General features: G+C 34.7%; 1 protein-coding gene across 8 annotated transcripts in view; it reads right to left on the bottom strand.

The window, feature by feature from the left end:
* The window catches only part of XRN1 (5'-3' exoribonuclease 1), a 38792-nt gene that overhangs the window by 15964 nt on the left and 4030 nt on the right, over positions 1-18798 (bottom strand). For 7 of the 8 annotated variants that reach the window (XR_014854053.1, XR_014854054.1, XR_014854055.1 and 4 more), the window contains exons 3-29: positions 18277-18374; positions 17817-17926; positions 17605-17715; positions 17295-17377; positions 15627-15714; positions 15337-15505; positions 15056-15123; positions 13773-13907; positions 12739-12802; positions 11885-11990; positions 11167-11256; positions 10863-11019; positions 10402-10521; positions 9538-9707; positions 8587-8707; positions 8396-8494; positions 7181-7284; positions 6545-6676; positions 5646-5808; positions 5391-5504; positions 4805-4903; positions 4526-4641; positions 3519-3665; positions 3115-3204; positions 2002-2137; positions 1215-1271; positions 391-523 (exon numbers count right to left, since the gene is read on the bottom strand). Coding sequence is in view for 4 of the 8 variants with exons in the window: in XM_085069527.1 (XP_084925653.1) it covers positions 391-523; positions 1215-1271; positions 2002-2137; positions 3115-3204; positions 3519-3665; positions 4526-4641; positions 4805-4903; positions 5391-5504; positions 5646-5808; positions 6545-6676; positions 7181-7284; positions 8396-8494; positions 8587-8707; positions 9538-9707; positions 10402-10521; positions 10863-11019; positions 11167-11256; positions 11885-11990; positions 12739-12802; positions 13773-13907; positions 15056-15123; positions 15337-15505; positions 15627-15714; positions 17295-17377; positions 17605-17715; positions 17817-17926; positions 18277-18374 (3080 nt within the window). In the remaining 4 variants the exon portion in view is untranslated. The remainder of the gene's footprint in view (positions 1-390; positions 524-1214; positions 1272-2001; positions 2138-3114; positions 3205-3518; positions 3666-4525; positions 4642-4804; positions 4904-5390; positions 5505-5645; positions 5809-6544; positions 6677-7180; positions 7285-8395; positions 8495-8586; positions 8708-9537; positions 9708-10401; positions 10522-10862; positions 11020-11166; positions 11257-11884; positions 11991-12738; positions 12803-13772; positions 13908-15055; positions 15124-15336; positions 15506-15626; positions 15715-17294; positions 17378-17604; positions 17716-17816; positions 17927-18276; positions 18375-18798) is intronic. The other variant, XM_085069528.1, reaches the window with a different exon arrangement.

The following is an 18798-nucleotide window of genomic DNA, read 5'->3' as shown; positions in this document are numbered from 1 at the left end:
TTTTATGTTCAATTTAAGTATTAAGGCTATTAAGGTTTTATGTCCACTTAACTTTGCCCCTATTTTCCCACAACTTCATTTTTTTCCTTTTCTGATCTGCCTTCTTCATATTGATAAGAAACAAAGAGTAATTTCTAATTCATATTAGGAAGGAACACAGGGTAAATAATTTCTTATTCAAAGAACAGCTGTATAACACATGAAATTAAAATAGAATACCAGTAGGTTTATTTCAAAACAGTAAATATGTCATTAAGAGCTTCAAGGTGCATATGCTTCATAGTGAGAAATGTGTGCATTCACAACCATTACACAAAAAATTATCTTGAAGCCTGCTTTCACATCACTAGCTGAGCTGTTATATAATTATAATCATGAAGAAAATATTACCTCCTTTAATTCCTATAATGGTGCCTCGTAGACCAACTGGAACAGAGAAGTTTTCTCTGACATTGACAACACGGTCAAACAGCCTGTACTCTGCGTCTCGATCTGGAACAACCCCCTTCTGCTGTTCTAATGGCTGACAAGAAACAAAAGACTGCGTTAATGTATGCAAAAAAAAAAAAGGATTAAAACAAAAATGTGTTTATAACAAAATCTGAAACACACCATAAAGCAAATTTTCTGGAGAAAAGAAAAACACATTTAAAAAATCCCCCCCTCAAAACACCCCAAAAAAATAAAACCCTTCCCTCTCCAGATTCAAAGCAAACTTTCTTTTTTTCCCCCTTTCAATTCGCAATCACTGCTTCTGCCTGAAAAACAAATGTTGTACACTGGTAGATTAAGAGGATCAATTCAGACAGAACCAAAACATCAAGTGCAACCTGCCTATATCAGTAATATGGGTAAGATGAGCAGCAGAACAAAATAAAAAGTGAAACACAGAAAAAGAGAGAGCAGAAAGCATATTTTATTTTGCCTTCATTATAGAGTCAATAAGAACTGCAGAACTGTAAGCATAAAGGACAGAAGGTAGAAAAGAACTGAAAGTCAGTGTCATACATGGCAGTTTATAGTTAGAAGAAATTCTCTCTCCTTGTAGAGACAGACTACTGTTCTCAAAATAATTTTCTAGAAGGCATAATAAAAATCTTCTCTTTCATCAATACTGTCATAAAATTCCATTCTCTTAAAGTTGGTAAGCTTAGGTGAAATAAATATGATCTGGACAACTTAAGCCATCCCCCCACCCTGTTCCCATCACTTACTCTGTACAGCAAATGGGGTTTCACAGTTACTCGCACCTTCTTGTTGCTCTTCCTCTGCTAAAGGAAAGGAACAGAAAGTCTTTACAAACCAGTGTAGGAACCAACACTGGAATAGGTAAAATAAAACTCCAGAAAACATCATGTAGAATTCTTTCGTTTCTTTTAGATAATGGTCTACAGCTTTAATAAAGTCTCTAGAGTAAATCTAGTTTTTAAAACATGGGGGATTTCATACCAAACCATTAGTAGTCTAGTTCCAGATTCCACACCGATTTTATTAACATGTCCTTGCAAGTTATTTTTAAAAAAAAAAAATCAGCCCATTGTTTTATATTGCTTTGTTCTTAGCTTTTACTTCAGTATTTTCCTTAGCTACTTTTTTCATCTCTGGCCTTCAGAAAATAACTTTCTAATTTTCTGCAGACCAAAGAGAAACTGCAAGGGAAGAACAGCTGGGATTGCACACAGAAAGAGCACTTTAGTATTTTTCAATATATACTGATACCTTTTCCTTTACAAAACCACCAAAAGGCACAGCTCAGAGTATGTCCCACTGCTGATAAATCACTCCTAAAAGAGTTAATCTCTTACAAAGATTAATAATGAGCTCTTCTGAATTTCTGGGATAATTCACATTACAAATCCAGATTTTACATTATATTCTGTGTCCTTTTTCTTTAGAATGGCAAGTAATCTTCAATTGTCTTATTCAAATTCAAGAACTTCAAAAATAATGAGCAGCTGCTTTTTGGTTCACCCCTGCTCACAACGATACCTAGCTGCGTACCTTGCATTTCTCTATTTCTTCTTCAATTTTCTCAACAATGGCTGCATCCAAAATTTGCAAATCACAAGATGAACGAGACAAAGCAGACACAGGATGTGCCTTTAACCAGGCAACAATTTCTTGCACTTTCTCAGCTCTGAATAAAAAATGACATGAATGAAAGCTTTTAACTGCTTAAGCCAGGCATCTCACCATATTCCCTAATTTAATCAGTCAAGTATTAACATACAGACACAATGATTCTATATATTCATAAAGTAATGGAATCTGGGAGTTCTGTATGATTTTTAAAAAGTCTGAATTATACAATACTGTTTCAAAACCAAAACCTAAAGTTTTGTTTCAGAAAAAAAAATCTATTAAATTAATTAAAAGTATTCAGCAAATTGATTTTGTATTCAACCAACAAAGTGTGTCCAGATGTGATTCCTGGTTCTGTAACCAGCTGTTTCTCACAACACAGTAAGAAAGAACTTCACAGGACAAGCCTCTCTGGTAAAATGAAGCAAAATTCTGAGATTCTTCCACAGAAAGAGTCCCACACTGGTGTATCACCAGGAAAGAGTCCTGCAGACTTACTGACTGAAGCTCATGAACTTGGTTTACTTTGTGATAATTAAAGCTGTTTCATGTTACTATGAAACACATGTTCCATGTGTCTGGAATCAAAGTTGCTATTTGTCACCCATGAAACTGAATAAATGTATACAAAAAACGCACAAAGTGCTTTCAACTCTCTAAGACTTATTTTTCAAATTTGAAGTGATTTTAGACAATTACCACAATTATTGGCTATTTAAAAAAAAATTACTTTATGACTAGTCATAGCCATGCTTACTGAAGGTTATTTTGAAAGCAAGAATTATGAAGTAGCCATGGAAAATTATATTTCTTGTTTACTGGACTTGAGGTTGAAGTCTGGCAGAAATTTGGACTCCACAACTGAAAAGTACAGCATTCAAGTAATGTTTTCAGCCATAACTGAACAATCAGGCTGCTTGAGGAACAGCAAGATTTCAGTTACACAGCAGCCACTACATAATCACTACCAATTTCACAACTGTCAGCTTTTATTCTCCTTATTGTACAAAAGAAATAATGACCATGGCTTACCCATTCTCATCCTCTCCAGGCCAAATGTCATCTTCATAGCAGATATCTTCCTGGCTGTTCTTGGCTACATAATTAAATAGTTCAGGCACCCTAAAAATCCCCAAATATATGGAAGATAACTTTAGTTTCTCATCGGCATAGACCACAAAAAAGCCCCATCAAAATCAAGTCTGATGGGCTTCAAAACTTGTGGAACCCAGATGGGTTATTTTTTACTTAATTTAGTATCATGCTGTTAATCTTTTGAAGGTAAACTGTTAACACAATTACTCTATCCCAGAATAGAACACTGGAATAAAAGACACAAACTCATCAGTTCTTAGAAGATCTGTGGCCAGAGGACAAATCCCAATGATTGATACAAAGGTGGATAATTTGGATGAAGCTCATATCCAGTAACTTACCTTTCTAAATACTCAGCAAGTAGTTGTTCTACAGCAGAAGAATACATCCATTCATTTCCAACTTTCTTAGTATAGCCAGGAACTTCTTCATTTTTCTTATTGAACTTCAGGTTTAGCCCCACATTTGCTTTGTGATCACCATGAGGACTGGAAATAAGAAAAAGTTCATTAACTTGCAATAATACATGTGTGTGTATGTATATACATATATCAAAAAAACCGTCATAAACATCCATTCTCGGCCTTAATCCACAGAAAACATAAATTCATTTTATTGTTTACTTGTTAACATTGTGTCAGCTATAAACGTTAGAGGCCCAAAGTTGTACTATGGTAGCTGTTCACCTGTATGCCTATACTTCATTGCAAAGGAGGGTAGGAAATATTTACCTTTCTTCCTTAATTGAGATCTAATCAACCACAATCAACCTGGCATTTACCAAGCTGTAGAAGGATGTCCTTGAACATCCATTGGGGACAAATTTACACATCACATCACAAGAAGATGCTCATGCATCAGCCATATCTTTAAAGAGGAACCATAACTTGACATTCACAGGACTACAGGATTGCCTCCCTTATATACTTCAAGCAGCATTAACTAGTTCTTAAAAGAAGTTACAGGTACAATTCATCTCCCTTTGTACTAGCAGTAATAAGTACAATGAAATTAGATCCCAATTCCACTTTTTTATTCTCAGCGTGGCAAAGCCAGTCTAACTCTAATTCAATTTTGAAAATAGCTAACCAGGAAAGTCAATTTTATGTCTGTCTACAATATGAAAGCAAACAGAACTGTCCAGTATACAAAAATTTAAAACATGTTTCTGACAGAGAAAAGCACTGCGTATCAACTTAGTTTACAGCAAATATACTTCAAAGAAAGCGTCACATCACAAAATAGTGTACACTTGATAAAAACAGTACTTAAACACAGCAAAAACTCTGTAGAGTTACAGCAGAATTTAGAAGCTTCTCTACAGTCAAAATTCACAAAGAGAACTTACTTCTTCTTTGATCCTCTTCCAATAAAGATACTCCCTGTAAATCTGGAGACAAGATATCCACTTACTCCAAGACGGCTGGCCAAAATATATGCAGGATTGTATTTCACAGAATATTTCTTTAAAACAAACAAACAAAACATATTGGCAATGCCTAAAGGATAAGGGTTTTTATACAAAGGGGAAATGAATGATGTGGAAACATCCCTTAAAGACATTTACCAGTGCAAAATCTATTTGATACATTGTTTAAGCTTTTACTAGAAAAGCAGAATCACTCACATGCTGGTTCTGTATTAAAGTATCAAGCTGGGGTTCACACGGAATATTAAAAACTACCCGGATTCTACCTTCTGGTATCACATCATGTGAATCATGAACCTTGGAGAGAAACACAATACATTAAAAATGCTATTTAGAAACAACAGTTTTTGGATAACAGACCTCATGGTCTACTTTATCTACAACTGTGCTGCAGTAGGCACAGAGATGCTTTGGGGTTCATCACCCTGCCTTCACCTGTACATTGCTTCTTCATAGAGCCTATCAGACAGCATTAAAACCAAGGAATTCATGACTGAAAATAACAGAAAATGGGAACTTCATGTATTATCCCAAAGAACTAATGGAAATAATCCTGCATTCAAGTTATGCTCTTTTTCCTCTTAAGCAAGCAACAACAACAGGGAAAACAGAAGATCCCTCCCTTTCTTGGACTACACTACCAGGGAATTCTAGATTTAAAATTTTAGCTTGAAAATGGCCACTACTGTCACACAACATCTTCGATTGTTTTAGGTTTGCAAAAAACATAAAAAAAAAACCCAAAAAAACCCCAGGGAAAAATGATGAAATTAGTGGAACTAACTTCTCCCATGCAGCCATAGTAAGGAGATCCCAGCATGAAGGCTGTACTTCCAGGTGGAAACAAATCATCCAAAGTTTTGATGTTTGAGAAACGAGAGTCAAAGGCTTTGATGTCCTACATGAAAAAGACAACATTGATAACCTTAAATATCATTCAGTTCCAGTAGAATAATTTAAAAGTTTATATAAACAGACAGTTTAAAACATAGTCTGAGTCTGAAATAGTTCAGAGAAGATATTAAACTTGTATATTTACCTTGACAACTGTTTGGTAAACAAAAGGAAGAACTTGTTTGGACCACTGCTTCTCCAAATAAACTTCTCCATTTTGGTTTAGTTGATATCTATTACCAGTGAGTAACTGAGCATACACAACTACTGATGTATCATGAATAATTATTCCTTTTCTTCTCTGGTACCTGAATGCAAAGCAGAATATTTAGCTTGATTACAATAAACAGAACTGAACCAAGAGGATAGAATTAATTTATTGAAGTAAAAATAAGTAAAATAAAAAAACCCTCCTTAAAAAAGGATTCTAATAGTTTTCTTCTTATTTTACAAAAAATACCCAGAATAAATGGCTTAACCACCTGCTTACCCACTGTTGTACAGCCATCACTACACAGAGCTCAGACTATTAATTTAAGCACATTTTAACTTTACAGTGGAAGGGTTAGGGGTAATTAAATCAGTTAAATGACAGATAATGAAATGCCAAACTACTCTAATTCAGTTATAGTCTACCAAGCACCCACACTCTAGAAGAGCAAGAGCTGTGTTCAAATTTAACAACACTAAGCTATTTGAGTTGTAAGTTGATACTGTATTACTTCATTCTACATTCTTCCTACAACTGAAGATTGCTAACATGGGAACAGAAAATTGAGAGGGAGAATAAATACTGAAACTCAGTCATTTGAGAGTTCTTTTGTAACAGCATCTAACTTTAGTTACCTCGGGACTGACTCCATATATTCTGAAATTTCAACATAAGCTCTTTTATGTTGCTGTTTAAAATATAAGCAGACTTGATTAACCTTTATCATCAAGTATGCAGCAGCTCTTCCGTGCTACTTAGGTCTGTAATACAGGAATAAAACACAGCTAAGATATAAAATGCAAAGCTGTACTTTAATTTTTGAAGTTACTTACTGCTCTGAAATGCCTTGAACTTCTTTTACCCACATGCTTTGTTCTTTATCTCCAACATAAGCCACTTTAGTTGGGGGCACTGCATTTCCCATGTAAAGCTTCTGTGTGCCATGTGGTTCTTCCAAATAAAACCTAGAGAATATTATGACAAGTAGGAAATTTAACCAAATAAGATTAACCTAGGCATAACCAATTGTGAGCAAAACTTAAAACTGTTAAAAATTACTTGTTAAGGATGTGGAAGGCTCACAGCATCGTTTTCTCTATCGCTTCCACAACAGGCTCCACTGCATGTTTTTTTATAAAAAATACCAGTACATGTGCTATTTATAAAGGAGGATTGTATAGAAACATTTGCTGTGTGGACTTCTGTGCATGCATTTTTCCCTCAAAACTAAGAAAAATCTGTCCCAAGCTCCTACATCTGTAACAAAACAGTGAAAGACTAGACTGCTACAGAGACAATCATACCTCAGAACAGTGTTAAACAAACACTCTTCCCCAAGGAGCCTTTGTTACATCTGGACTAATTTGTTGTTACTTTTGCAATAACCACAAAATTTTCCTGCAGTCCAAGGAACATAACTTGGAAATACCAATTAGACAACAAAGAACTATGTATCAGATAACTCTTACTTAGTTTCTCCATCAGACACTGCAACAACTCTGGCTTCTTCAAGGTGGGGCCAGTTCACAAAAACTCTCTTTCCAAGTATCAAACTGGCAACATTTTCTACCTGCTGAAAAAAACCCAGAAATTTTACTACACATTTTTTAACATATTTAAAGATTTTTGTTACGGTATTTTCAAACTGTTTTTGCAACAAAAACTACTGTAGTTAAATAATGGGTTTTCTTGCAGAATAAAAAGCTCTTTTTCTCTTATTAAAACATATTTGATACAGATTACATAATCCCTGATTAAAAATGTGGCTCTTGACATGTGGCATGTGTTACTTGGAAGATCTGGGTTGATTCACATGGGTAATACAGGCTTACTAAGTACTTCTTTTGTTAAATAACTTAGAACTCTTTGTGTCTCTGAGACACAATAAACAAAATGAAAATTCGAGATAACTGAAATATGTTAATACAATTTACTTATTTCTCTCACTGAAAAAAACGAACAATATTTATGTCCATGACTTTGATAGCATCTGTAATTTTAGTCACACATTACATTCTGTTTTTCTAATGAGTTTCTGCTATGTTTTAATCTATTGTTTGGGCTTATTTAGTTTTTCTTGTAATGTATCTTGAATATGCACTCTCCCTATCTCTCTACTGTAAAATCATATCATATCATCACATCATATTGTTTTCCTCCTCTCTCCCTCCCTGATTTTATTTATTTATTTCTGAAATCTTTTCTTTTCTGCATGTCTTTTGCTATTTTGACTTTTTCGTCTAATTCCTCTACCAAACAGCCTCAGAAAGGAAGGGGCTAAGTTTGCTTTCCTTGTTGATAACAAGGAAACACTTTTTCAGTGTTCATCTACTCAATTACACAAAAGATAAATGTCATTGGTCTAGAGACTACTCCCTTGCATTTCCACCATTAATTAGCCACCAACTCCTCTCCCAAGAATATCTAAAGGCTACCACAGAGAAAGGCCAGAAATTTGATTAAGGAGACTGATATTTCATATTGTGAAGTCTGGACAAATTTAAACCTTTTAGAAGATACCCAAAATTCTAGACTGTTTCCCACACAAATTTAGCATTTTAACACTGCAAATACGACTATTTAACAAATTCAGTCTTTTTAACAAGTTTTTTGTCCAACTGTGGGGTTTTTTTGGTTTTGATTTTTTTTAGGCTTTCGTCTTTTGTTAGGAGCTGAATGCTTACCTGGTCTTTTGAGTTCTCATCAACCACGATTTCTAACATCATGTTCTCTCCATGACTGCTTTGCTGAAACACTTGTACACCACATTTTTTAAGATAGAACTGGGTAAAAACAAAACAGCATGTAGAACTTGAGCTCTTACATAGTTATCTATTAAATACAGTTGAAATGTCAGAAGAAAGAAATCTTTTACCTTATGTTTAATGTGTTTTAGAGTAGGAAATCCACAAAAATATAATGCACTCTTGTTGATTTTAGTTATCTTATTGTGGGTTATTTCTACATGCCAAGCATCCAAAGGTATTGTTTTATATCTAAAAAATAAATTGCACAACATTTGCTCATGCTGATTGACCTTCAGCTCTAGGAAATCTCATTACTCATTCAAACACTCATTAACTGACAAACCCTTTGCTTTCCAGCAGTTAATTTATGTCACCTGGAATCCATAGAAAGGACTATAAAAAAATCTCTGCTATAAAAGGACTATAAATGACTATAAAAAAGCTCTAATGAATAGTCCGCAAAGAGACTATTCATTAGGAAAAAGACAAGACTTTAGGATGTATGCCAAACCCACTATTTTAAATAATTGTTATTACCAAACTCTAACTAGCAAGGGTTCCATATGGTATCATTCATATTCCCAACTACCCATTCTTTATTGACTGTAATCCAGCAATAGGCATTCCTCCTCTATTCTGCTTTAAGTTTGATTACTATTAAGCTTATGTTTCCATTTCATCTTCAGTCTGTGTGAAACAGAGCTGGCTATTTTCAGTGAGAGGAAGGTGAAAAACAACCTTGTGTTCTGCCTACATTAAAAAAAAAATACTCTGGAATCAGCATGCCAATAAATGATTACTATTTATCAGATATTTGTACCAGTCTTTCATCCTCTGTGTCATACAAAGTTTAGTAATTCCCTAGATTGCTCTTGATGACTTAGCATTGGTTCATCTGTTTTGCAAAGTAACATTTGAAGGGAAAAATAGTTTTACTGTGCCATCCAAAGCAGGCAACATTAATTCAATATTTTTAATTTCTCAGTGTATACATTGGCACATACAAGCTTTGGTTAAAATGCTAATCTAAGTTCTCCAACTACTTTTAGCCCGCTCTAAAATAGTTACCCCAGCAGTACCTCGTGTGACATCGTTCTATTGCAGGGAATTTCTCTGGCCATGGTGACAGGTATTGGAACTCAGCATCTTTGTCATACCAGTACATTAAGCAAGCACTGTGAGTGTTTCTTCGTTTCTCCTCTTCTTTTAGGCCCTTATTGCAGGATTCCATGGCCTGCAGCAGCCGTTTCTAAGTTTTAAAGAAATTAGCACATGTGACACTGACAACTAAAATTAGCATGGAAACATCTACACTGGGAAAGTAACCTGAAAAGTCCAGATATCCAACGTGCTCATTTTCCAGTTGCAGCCTCACCCTCCCTCCTGCCCCTGATAAAAAACCCTCTCTGAACAATTACTATGGAATGGCTTTGGAGAATAAAGATCACTATTCTGCAAGTCTATTTCCAAAGTGTAGCTTTATCTAATACTGTTATCCTATATGCAAAACGAAAGTACTATTGTATTCCTCTTCATTAATACTTCCTATTACTGGTGGTCATGTGAAGAGACATCCTGTAAAAATACTTCCTTTTTCTCAAGTGTTTCTTTTATTTTACCTACAAACATTCCGCATTTTTCTATGTATATACGAATAGAATGTTTTTCTCAAAGAATCTGAACCAAAATACTTCAACAGCTGATTGAAAACATTAACAAACACCACCCAGTCCCCAGCCCTTAGTTAGGAAACTGAAACTAACTTTGCTTGTGGTAAAGTCTGGACTTTACTCCCTAAGCAGCAAACATTTATATTTTTCTGTGATCTTATCAAGCATTACTTTAAGCTTCCACTTAATTGCACGTCTAACTGTTGATTAATTAAGAAATTTAGCAGTCTTGCTATGCAGCTTTTATGGGTAGCAGATGCTGAAAGAACTTACCTCATCAATAAATGGGATTAGTACTACAGCTTCCCATTCTTGCTGTTTACCATTTAGGTCAGTTTTAAAATCAGGTGGATAATATTCTATAATAGGAGAGTCTTGACTAGTCATCAAATGCTAGGAAAATACAATAGAGATGATATCAAAGGCAACTTAGCACTAATTGTAAGAAGAGACAGAGGAAGGCTGGTATTAAAACCAATTCAGTGCTGTGCAGGAATGAAACTCTTAACTGTCCTAGTTGGAAATTGCTTAGCAAATGCAAAATTTTGCATTTATTACTAACTTTACAGTGTAATAAACATAGTAACAAGTAGAATATTTAACCATACACTTAAATTGTAGAGATAGAATATAATTAACAAGACACGCAAAAACATCAAGAAAAGAGTAAAATAAAATAAAGCAGACAACAAGTAAGCAGTAGATAGATAATGGAGTTTAATTCTATATCCTACCTGGTAGCATTTAGGTAGCAAATCTTTGCTAGCAGCTGGAAGTACAGCAAGAAGCTGTTCAAATGGCATGAAAGGTTTTCCCAGTTCAAATTTGATTTTGAGTTCGCTGATGTTGTGAATATCTGATAGGTAAGGTGCATAATGATAAGGATAATACCTGCAGGGGAAAAAAAACCAAGTTACTTGACTTAATTACAGCACAGAAGTGATCCCAGATCAGAAACAAACTACACTAAATGTTCCCAGCATACAAGGTGAAACCTCACTATCTTTCAGCAGTTTCTCATTTGACTTTTTTTCTTACCAGCTCCATGATTGAACTCCATGGTAATAATAATGCAAAATCCATTGTATTGCCTGGACATAACATTCAGCTTGATCAGCCAAGAAGGCACTTAAAAGAAAAAGGAAAGATACTTATTGGTTTTTTTTCCATTTTCACTGGTATATAAAAAGTACTTAGCACCTTGTACATTGGAATGAAGATAGAACATTTTGGGAACCAAATAATATGATTTTCTAGATTAATTTCCTCTCTGGTCCTCAAATACTTATTACAGAAAACTTGACTTGCAGCTCTTGTTGCATTAGGCAAAATCCTCACCACTGCAGTACTCTGCCATGTGTTCTCTGCTTTTGACATGGGATGAATATTCTATCATGTGTTAGAATCCCAAAATGGTTGGGGTTGGAATGGATCTTAGCAGATCATCTCGTTCCACCCCCCTGCCATGGGCAGGGACACCTTCCACAGACCAGCTTGCTCAAAACCCCATCCAACCTGCCCTTGAACACTTTCAGGGATGGGATATCCACAACTTCTCTGGGCAACCTGTACCAGTGCCTCACCACCCTCACAGTAAAGAATGTCTTTCTCATTATCTAACTTAAACCTACTCTCAGTTTGAGGCCATTATGCCTTATCCTATCACTACACACCCTTGTAAATAAGTCTCTAACACATATTTACAAAGACTTGTCTTCAGTGTTTAGGAAAAAAAAAAAAAGAAGTACATACTTACTCAGACACTACTTCTACACCCATTTTAGTCATGTAGTAAGTTCTTTTGTATTGCCTAAACTCAGTTTCAAACAGATCATCATCTTCTGGTTCATCTTCCAACGTGGCTGGAAAACCAGTCATGAAAAGAAAAGGATTAACATTCACTTCTCTACTAAAATAAGGTTAAAAACACTCACTTCTGACTTAATGCCTTAACTTTACTCCTCAATTCCAAGCTACAGGTGCTCACACCTTCCTTGCACTGAAAGTAACATGAAACAATCAAACAAAGTCTTTACCCAGAGAAACTCTGGTATTTTTAAGACAGGCAACACATTTTTTAGCCCAATTACAAGAACAAAGAAGATAATATAAGCCATCAGAAAAAATATGAGAAAACACTACAATGAATTTTTAAATTTAATTAGGTTCAGCAACATCATCTAATATCATGTAGTAAAATTCATATATTTTTGACAATTAATTTCAAAACTTGAGCAAAAAACATTTCCTACGAGTTTAAAAGCATACCCACAACCAAAAACCCTAAAGCCATATAAAAATCAGTTTGTCCCCCTCACATCAGAAAATACCTATGCATACAATTATTAAAAACATAATATTGTTGGAGATTTGCTCATTAATTCCTTTAACTCATCACAGAAATACAGGTCAGGGAAGAAGCACCTCTAAAGCTTTAGCCCCACTCACTCTCAGCAAAGCAGTTCCACTTCCCGACAGCTGACTACATAAGTCTTGCATTCAGAATTAGGTCATCTCTGACAAGCAATTCATACAGTTCTTTGAAATCTATGCACATATTAACATGGGGGATTTTTGTTATATGTGTATGGAAAAATTATTTGCACTTACTTTTAGTGGTCACTTCACCTTCATTTTTTTCTAAAGCAGCCAAAGATATGGAATTTTCCTGAGCCTATTAAATTAAGATTTGAGCTAATGTAAAAATACAGGTTAATATGCACAAACCTCATGTAAAACCATGTTACCTGCAACTCAAAATGTTATAATCAAAAAGGATAAATATTGTAATTATTTATTATAAAATTATTTATTTCCTTCTCTTACAATTGCTTAGAGAAAATTATTTAAGCAGATAAAAAGGACAGATCAGACAAGAGGAGCAGTCTCAAACATTAACTACTTTAAAAATAATACCTGAATATTTGTCTTCCAAAATGCCACTCTTTCCAAAACTGCTCAGTACACAAAGAATAGGAAAACAATATACAGAGGCAGATCAACTGCAAAGGAATTTTCTCCTGCTACTCTACACCCTGCTGAAGGCATATATTGAAGGGCAGTCAATGGAAGTGGTGGTGGGGAACTTGACACTGGGGCAGAGACAAGATACTGTTACATAGTAGTACATATATATTAACAAGGTGCTGTTCCTTAATTATTAATTTTATCTAGAATTGCAAGTTTAATAACTAATCTGAGAGAGCTCACAGCAATGAAATTGCTCTTTACCTATTTGCTGTCAAATAATTAGCCAATACCAAGACATACATGAATGTTCTATCAGTGTATCTGATACATATGAAACTTCCAGCAGGCTATGCATTGAAAAGTAAAATTATAAAGCATAGCAGGTTTGACCATAACTCACACAGAAGTAAGTTCTGCTGCTTTTGAGGAACAGCAATGCATTAATTACAGGTTTTACAGATTTTAAAAATCATGAGAACCTGACCTAGACATTTCCTCACTTACAACCAGCAATGCATACAGGCAAAATGCAAGCTGTTACATTTTACTATCTTTTCTGGTTTGAAAAAAACCTCAAAATAGAGGTTTATGCCATTTAATTTGTCTAAGATCAAATTACTGATTTGCAAGAAGTAACATTCTTACTTCTGAAACTGTGCTTATAAAACACCAACCTTTTGTTTCTTCTGTTTATTTTTTCTGGCTTCCTCTGCTGCAATCCCAGCTGCCTCGTTGAGGTATTTATTGCCCACTTTACTTTCAAACCATTTTAGATCAACAAAGACTTCACTGAAGTGTTCACGATCAAACTGTGCAGAAAGATTAAAGTAAGTTTGCAAATATTTGAGGGATGTGAAATTTAGAATGCCAGATCAACAATGTCTTTTTAGTACACACATTAGATTACATCCAGAGTAATCTGTACATGAACATTTTGCCCTAGAGATACAACTAAGTAGATTCATACTAAAAATCATATTTCTCAGCAACATGTAACATACAGCCAAGCCATATTTTGTTTTCTTTCAGTAAGGCAGTAAGGAGTAACACAAAAGAGTTAAGTAACTTCTACACTATCAACCCGAGAAGTAGTACATACATAGGGTCTGGGTAACATAGCCTTGTGCCACAGATCTAATACTTTCACAGCTCTATTCAAGAACCAGAAAACAAGGCTGAAGCAAGGACAACAGATGATCTCCCTCTTTCCAAGTTCAGCAGAAGGTTTAATCCTTTCCATTTCTATATGGCCTATACCTTACCTCAGCTCTAGGATGGATTACTGCAGCAGCACTTGACAGGATTACCTCCTGTACACCAGTTAGTTCATGAAGAACACTACTGCCTGCCTCTCAGAGATACTATCATTGCTCCTTGCTCTTTACTAGTGAGCTCCATAAAAAACTTGCAAACAATCCTGCCCTCCAAGATCTTCAGACATAGCTTACTCCATAGGAACCTACCAGCAGGGGAGGCAAAGAAGATTGCTGCCCGGAGCAAGCTTTAAGAACACACAGAAATCACAGACAATTCTGAGCTGGAAGGGAGCCACAAGGATCATGGAGTCCAACTGTTAAGTGAATGGCCCTAGAGGGACTGATACCCGGCATTATTGGCACCCTGCTCTAACCAACTTTGCCTAATACTGCCACACACTATTCAACAGGAAGTGAGAACCACAATTCTACTGGTGAATCCTCATTTGACTTGCAGTGCTAAGATGCTGGCTAAAGCATAGATCAAATGATTCAATCTTTCTCCTCTTATGCTATGATAAGATCAGACAACTGATTGGATTCCATCTGTTCAATAGTAAAACAGCTGATTAAACCACCTGTAAAACACAGTCATTTAACAGTTCATTAAAACTACAGTATGGTGTATTTTAGGGTACGCTACTGAGTTTAAATTCAACATCCTACACCATTCTATACAGTGCGATTTCAAAGTTACTTACATCTGACAACCTTGTGAGATATTTCTCAAAACGTTCTAAATTCAGATGCCCATTTTCATTGATGTAACCTGTTGAGAAAATCAAGTATGTTTTTTAACTAACAATTCAATAATTTTAAAATTTGCATTTAAATGTCTGTGGATAATAAAATGCAATCTTGCTGCCTCTCTAATGAAAGTGAAGTAAATGCTAAACATTCTAATGTGGCTAGAAAGGTCAATAAATATAAAAGCAGCAATGTTAATGCTACTACTTTCCACAGGTGAACTTAGTTTTCTCACCTCCCAGTTCTGGCAAGATAGCCATGTACGTTCTATAAAGTAGTGGCAGTGCATCATGATTAATGTGTAAATGAGGTAGATGAGGAATAAAATCATTTCCTACAAGGAAACCCATTAAGATCCAATCATCTATTATCCTTTCAATATCATATTCAAAAGAAATCTTGTCCTGGGGGAAAACAAAAAAAAAAAAAGGAAAAAAGAAAAACACACAGGAGTATAATTTTTATTCTCATTTTTGCATAAAGACTTCACACATTTTTTCCCATCTCAGCTCCATCAGAACTTACTTTTACTGGGGAAAATTCATAATCAATATATTCTCTCATCAGTGATAAGTGCAGTAAATGAAATGTGGTTTCCTCTGGTGCACATGCTCTGTAAATTATTCAAATCATCAAGTTAATTATTTATAAACACACTTTCAACATTAATATTAATAAGTCCAAGGTTACCTATACTCAAGAAATTTTACTAGGATTGTATCTTTACAGAAGAAACAATGTATAAACTTTTCCTTGAATCTATTTTAGAGTTAATTTGGTTTGGTGTATAAAATTTTGCAGTGGGATCTTCTAAACACCATATGTGATTGTATGGAGAAGAACTAACTCAGAGAAGAGCTTTGTGGAGTTCCATGCTGCCGTAACTATTTCCTAAATCCTTATCCCATTGCTCAAAAAAGAGACAAACTAGACTAACTTGGCACCAAGCCCAATATATTTGAAGGTATTTTTGAACTAGTCTGAAAAACAACAGATTACACAGATTCACATCTATACAGGTGGGTTACATTTGTAGTCATGTGAAATGCTTCTTGTAAGAGGAGAATATGCTCAACTTGAAAATGTGCTCTGTATGTATTATTTTGTGGCTTCAATGCAGCACTAAAAGAAAAACAAATCTACTGTTTGTTTATGGCATAGTCAACACATATTCTGCCTTCCTTTTTCCTCTTCACCAAAATTACTCATAAAAACCCTAAGCCAACATCAGCCCCAAATCAGTTAATATCTACACCAAAAGATTAATGAGCTAAATGGCATATTTTTTTACAGTATCATATTTTTTTTAAAAAGTAAAACCTTGGTTTTACTTTAATTAAAGGTCTTTTAAAAATACTAGACTATTGCATGCCAATGCTACCAACAGAACGAGCATTAGTGAAACACTGATGGCAGAAGACTGGAAAGAAAGCTTATTTCTGATGTTCAACACATTGTCCTTGGCAAGAAAAAATTCCTTTATTTGCAAAAATTATTAATTTATCTTAACATTTATCACTTATCCTGTGTTATCCCAAATCCTTTCAGTATTAGAAATGTTTATTTCTGTCTCTCCCATCTTCTTCGTTTCTGCACAAACATGTACAACTTGCTTAAGGTCCTTCAAAGAAGGAACCCAGCCACAGCAAGAGTTATAAATTACTGTATTACTTCAGAATAGCCCCAGGTACCCACACAGTTCCAGAACAAGTCACCTTGTTCTGACTGTTGATAGACCATGAGTTTTTTCAATTGGGCAAACCCTGAATAAATCTACTCAGCCATTTTAAGAGAGCTCATTTTAGTAATAGTTGTAGAAATTTACTTACATGCATAAAACCTCAGAGATACATATACATTTTTAAAAGTCAGTATCTGCATAACACAGTTACAGAAACAGTATCAATACAGCCTGGGTTGCTCCATTAATAACATGAAGAATGAAGAGCAACACACCAAAGCTTTAAGGATTATCAGCTGTTCTGACAGCATATATTTTTTCATGTAAACTAATTCAAATGCACAATTCAACAAGCTGATTTCTCTAATTTCATGACTTTTCTAACCCAAAAAATCATAAATTACTATGCAATCAATAAAAAACACCCCAAATCACCAAACATAAACCTGTTTCAGTCACCCAGTATCTTTTGGATTTAATTTCATCATAAGATAAAAGTTAAATCAATTCACCTTTGAGCCTTTTTACCACCAAATCTGACTTCTTCTCTTAAGAGCGCAAAGTGTGCCTCATGACTTGTTAATCCCAGCATTATCTATGACAAAGAGATATTAAAAAGATCTTACTTTTTAAATTTTTAAACCTTCCAAGCACTATAAAGAAATTTCGATGTTCTGTTTCATTACAAACTCAAAAGTTTGCAGGAATACAAAATTACATGCTTGTTTCAAACCATTTTAGAACCCTATAAACTTAGGAAGATATCAAAGGTGTACACACTTGACAAATTCCTGTTGTTTGTTTTATTTTAGTTGCACATACCAAGTCAGCATCTAAGCCATAGAGACAGTGTCTTGTGTTTGGATCATGATGGGGCTTTGCTTTCTCTGATCTGATGAACTCCATAATTTTATGCTCACCTTCCCCTGGAGTCTGGACACAAAAAAGAAAAACCACAAAAAAAGTTTGGTGGTAAGTATTTTTCTGTAAAATATATATTTATTTAAAATAGAATAGTAAGAAAATATAATGACCTCATGGCCTGATAAGTAGACTGTTATTCCTTGCCAGGATTTGTCTGTGGAAATCTTCATATTTACAAAGTATTTAAGATGCTCATTCAACCTGGCCATGAATTCAGTTCCTGTAAACAGAAACCTAAGTTAAAAACAAAGCTTTTCACTGGTTTGCGCTTACGTATCAGAAGTATTAAAAAAGCCCCACCAAATAAAAATTCTGACAGAGATGAAGGAGATGACTGGTTTCTTCCCTAAGACATTTCACTTTTTACATAGTAATCTAAAAACTTTTTAGCATGAGACAGTATTCCAACCCTATGAATGTTACAAAAACTTCTGTTACAAAGTTAACTAAGCCTTTAATGATTCTGTCTTCTGTTTTTTAAAAAATGCGCCTTAAGATAGGAAAATACTACCAAAATATAGATGCAAAGCTGTAAACACTTAAATTTAAATAACTGACAAATTCTCTTACCTGGTGTAATGCAGTTGGAGTCAAATCTGGCTTCTGTAGGAAGAGTTTCTCCCTTTTCCAATGCCTTTTTTATTTTCTCCTCTGCCTCTTTTGCTGATCTAAAACAAAACAGCATTGGAGAGAGAGCAGAGAACCATCTTATTCAACTGTTAATATCCTAAGTACAGCTTTTTGACAAAATAAATATAGCTGATTTTTTAAAGTGCTTAAAAAATAAAAAAGGAGAGACATTTAACTCCTGAATAGAGTTTGAACTTATTTCTGATACAACTGAGGTGGCTTAAAAACAGAATTTTTTCCACAGAAATGATGACAATCTGTTACTAGTCAGATGCAGTTAATATTTGGATTACTGAGGTGATCATAGAATGGTTGATCACAATGAATGGCTATTAATGTTGAAACAACAGGAATATTTGGTATCTAAACATCTCAAAATGCTATCCCAGAACAATAGCTGTAGCATAGTTAAACAAAGCAGCAGGTTTCAGATTCCAAGGGAGTCAGGAGTGAACTAACAAT

The sequence above is a fragment of the Lichenostomus cassidix genome, chromosome 9 (genome assembly GCF_008360975.1).
Source record: "Lichenostomus cassidix isolate B80296 chromosome 9, HeHo_3.0, whole genome shotgun sequence".
Lineage (NCBI taxonomy): Eukaryota > Metazoa > Chordata > Aves > Passeriformes > Meliphagidae > Lichenostomus > Lichenostomus cassidix.
This window is presented reverse-complemented; position numbering and strand designations above follow the sequence as displayed.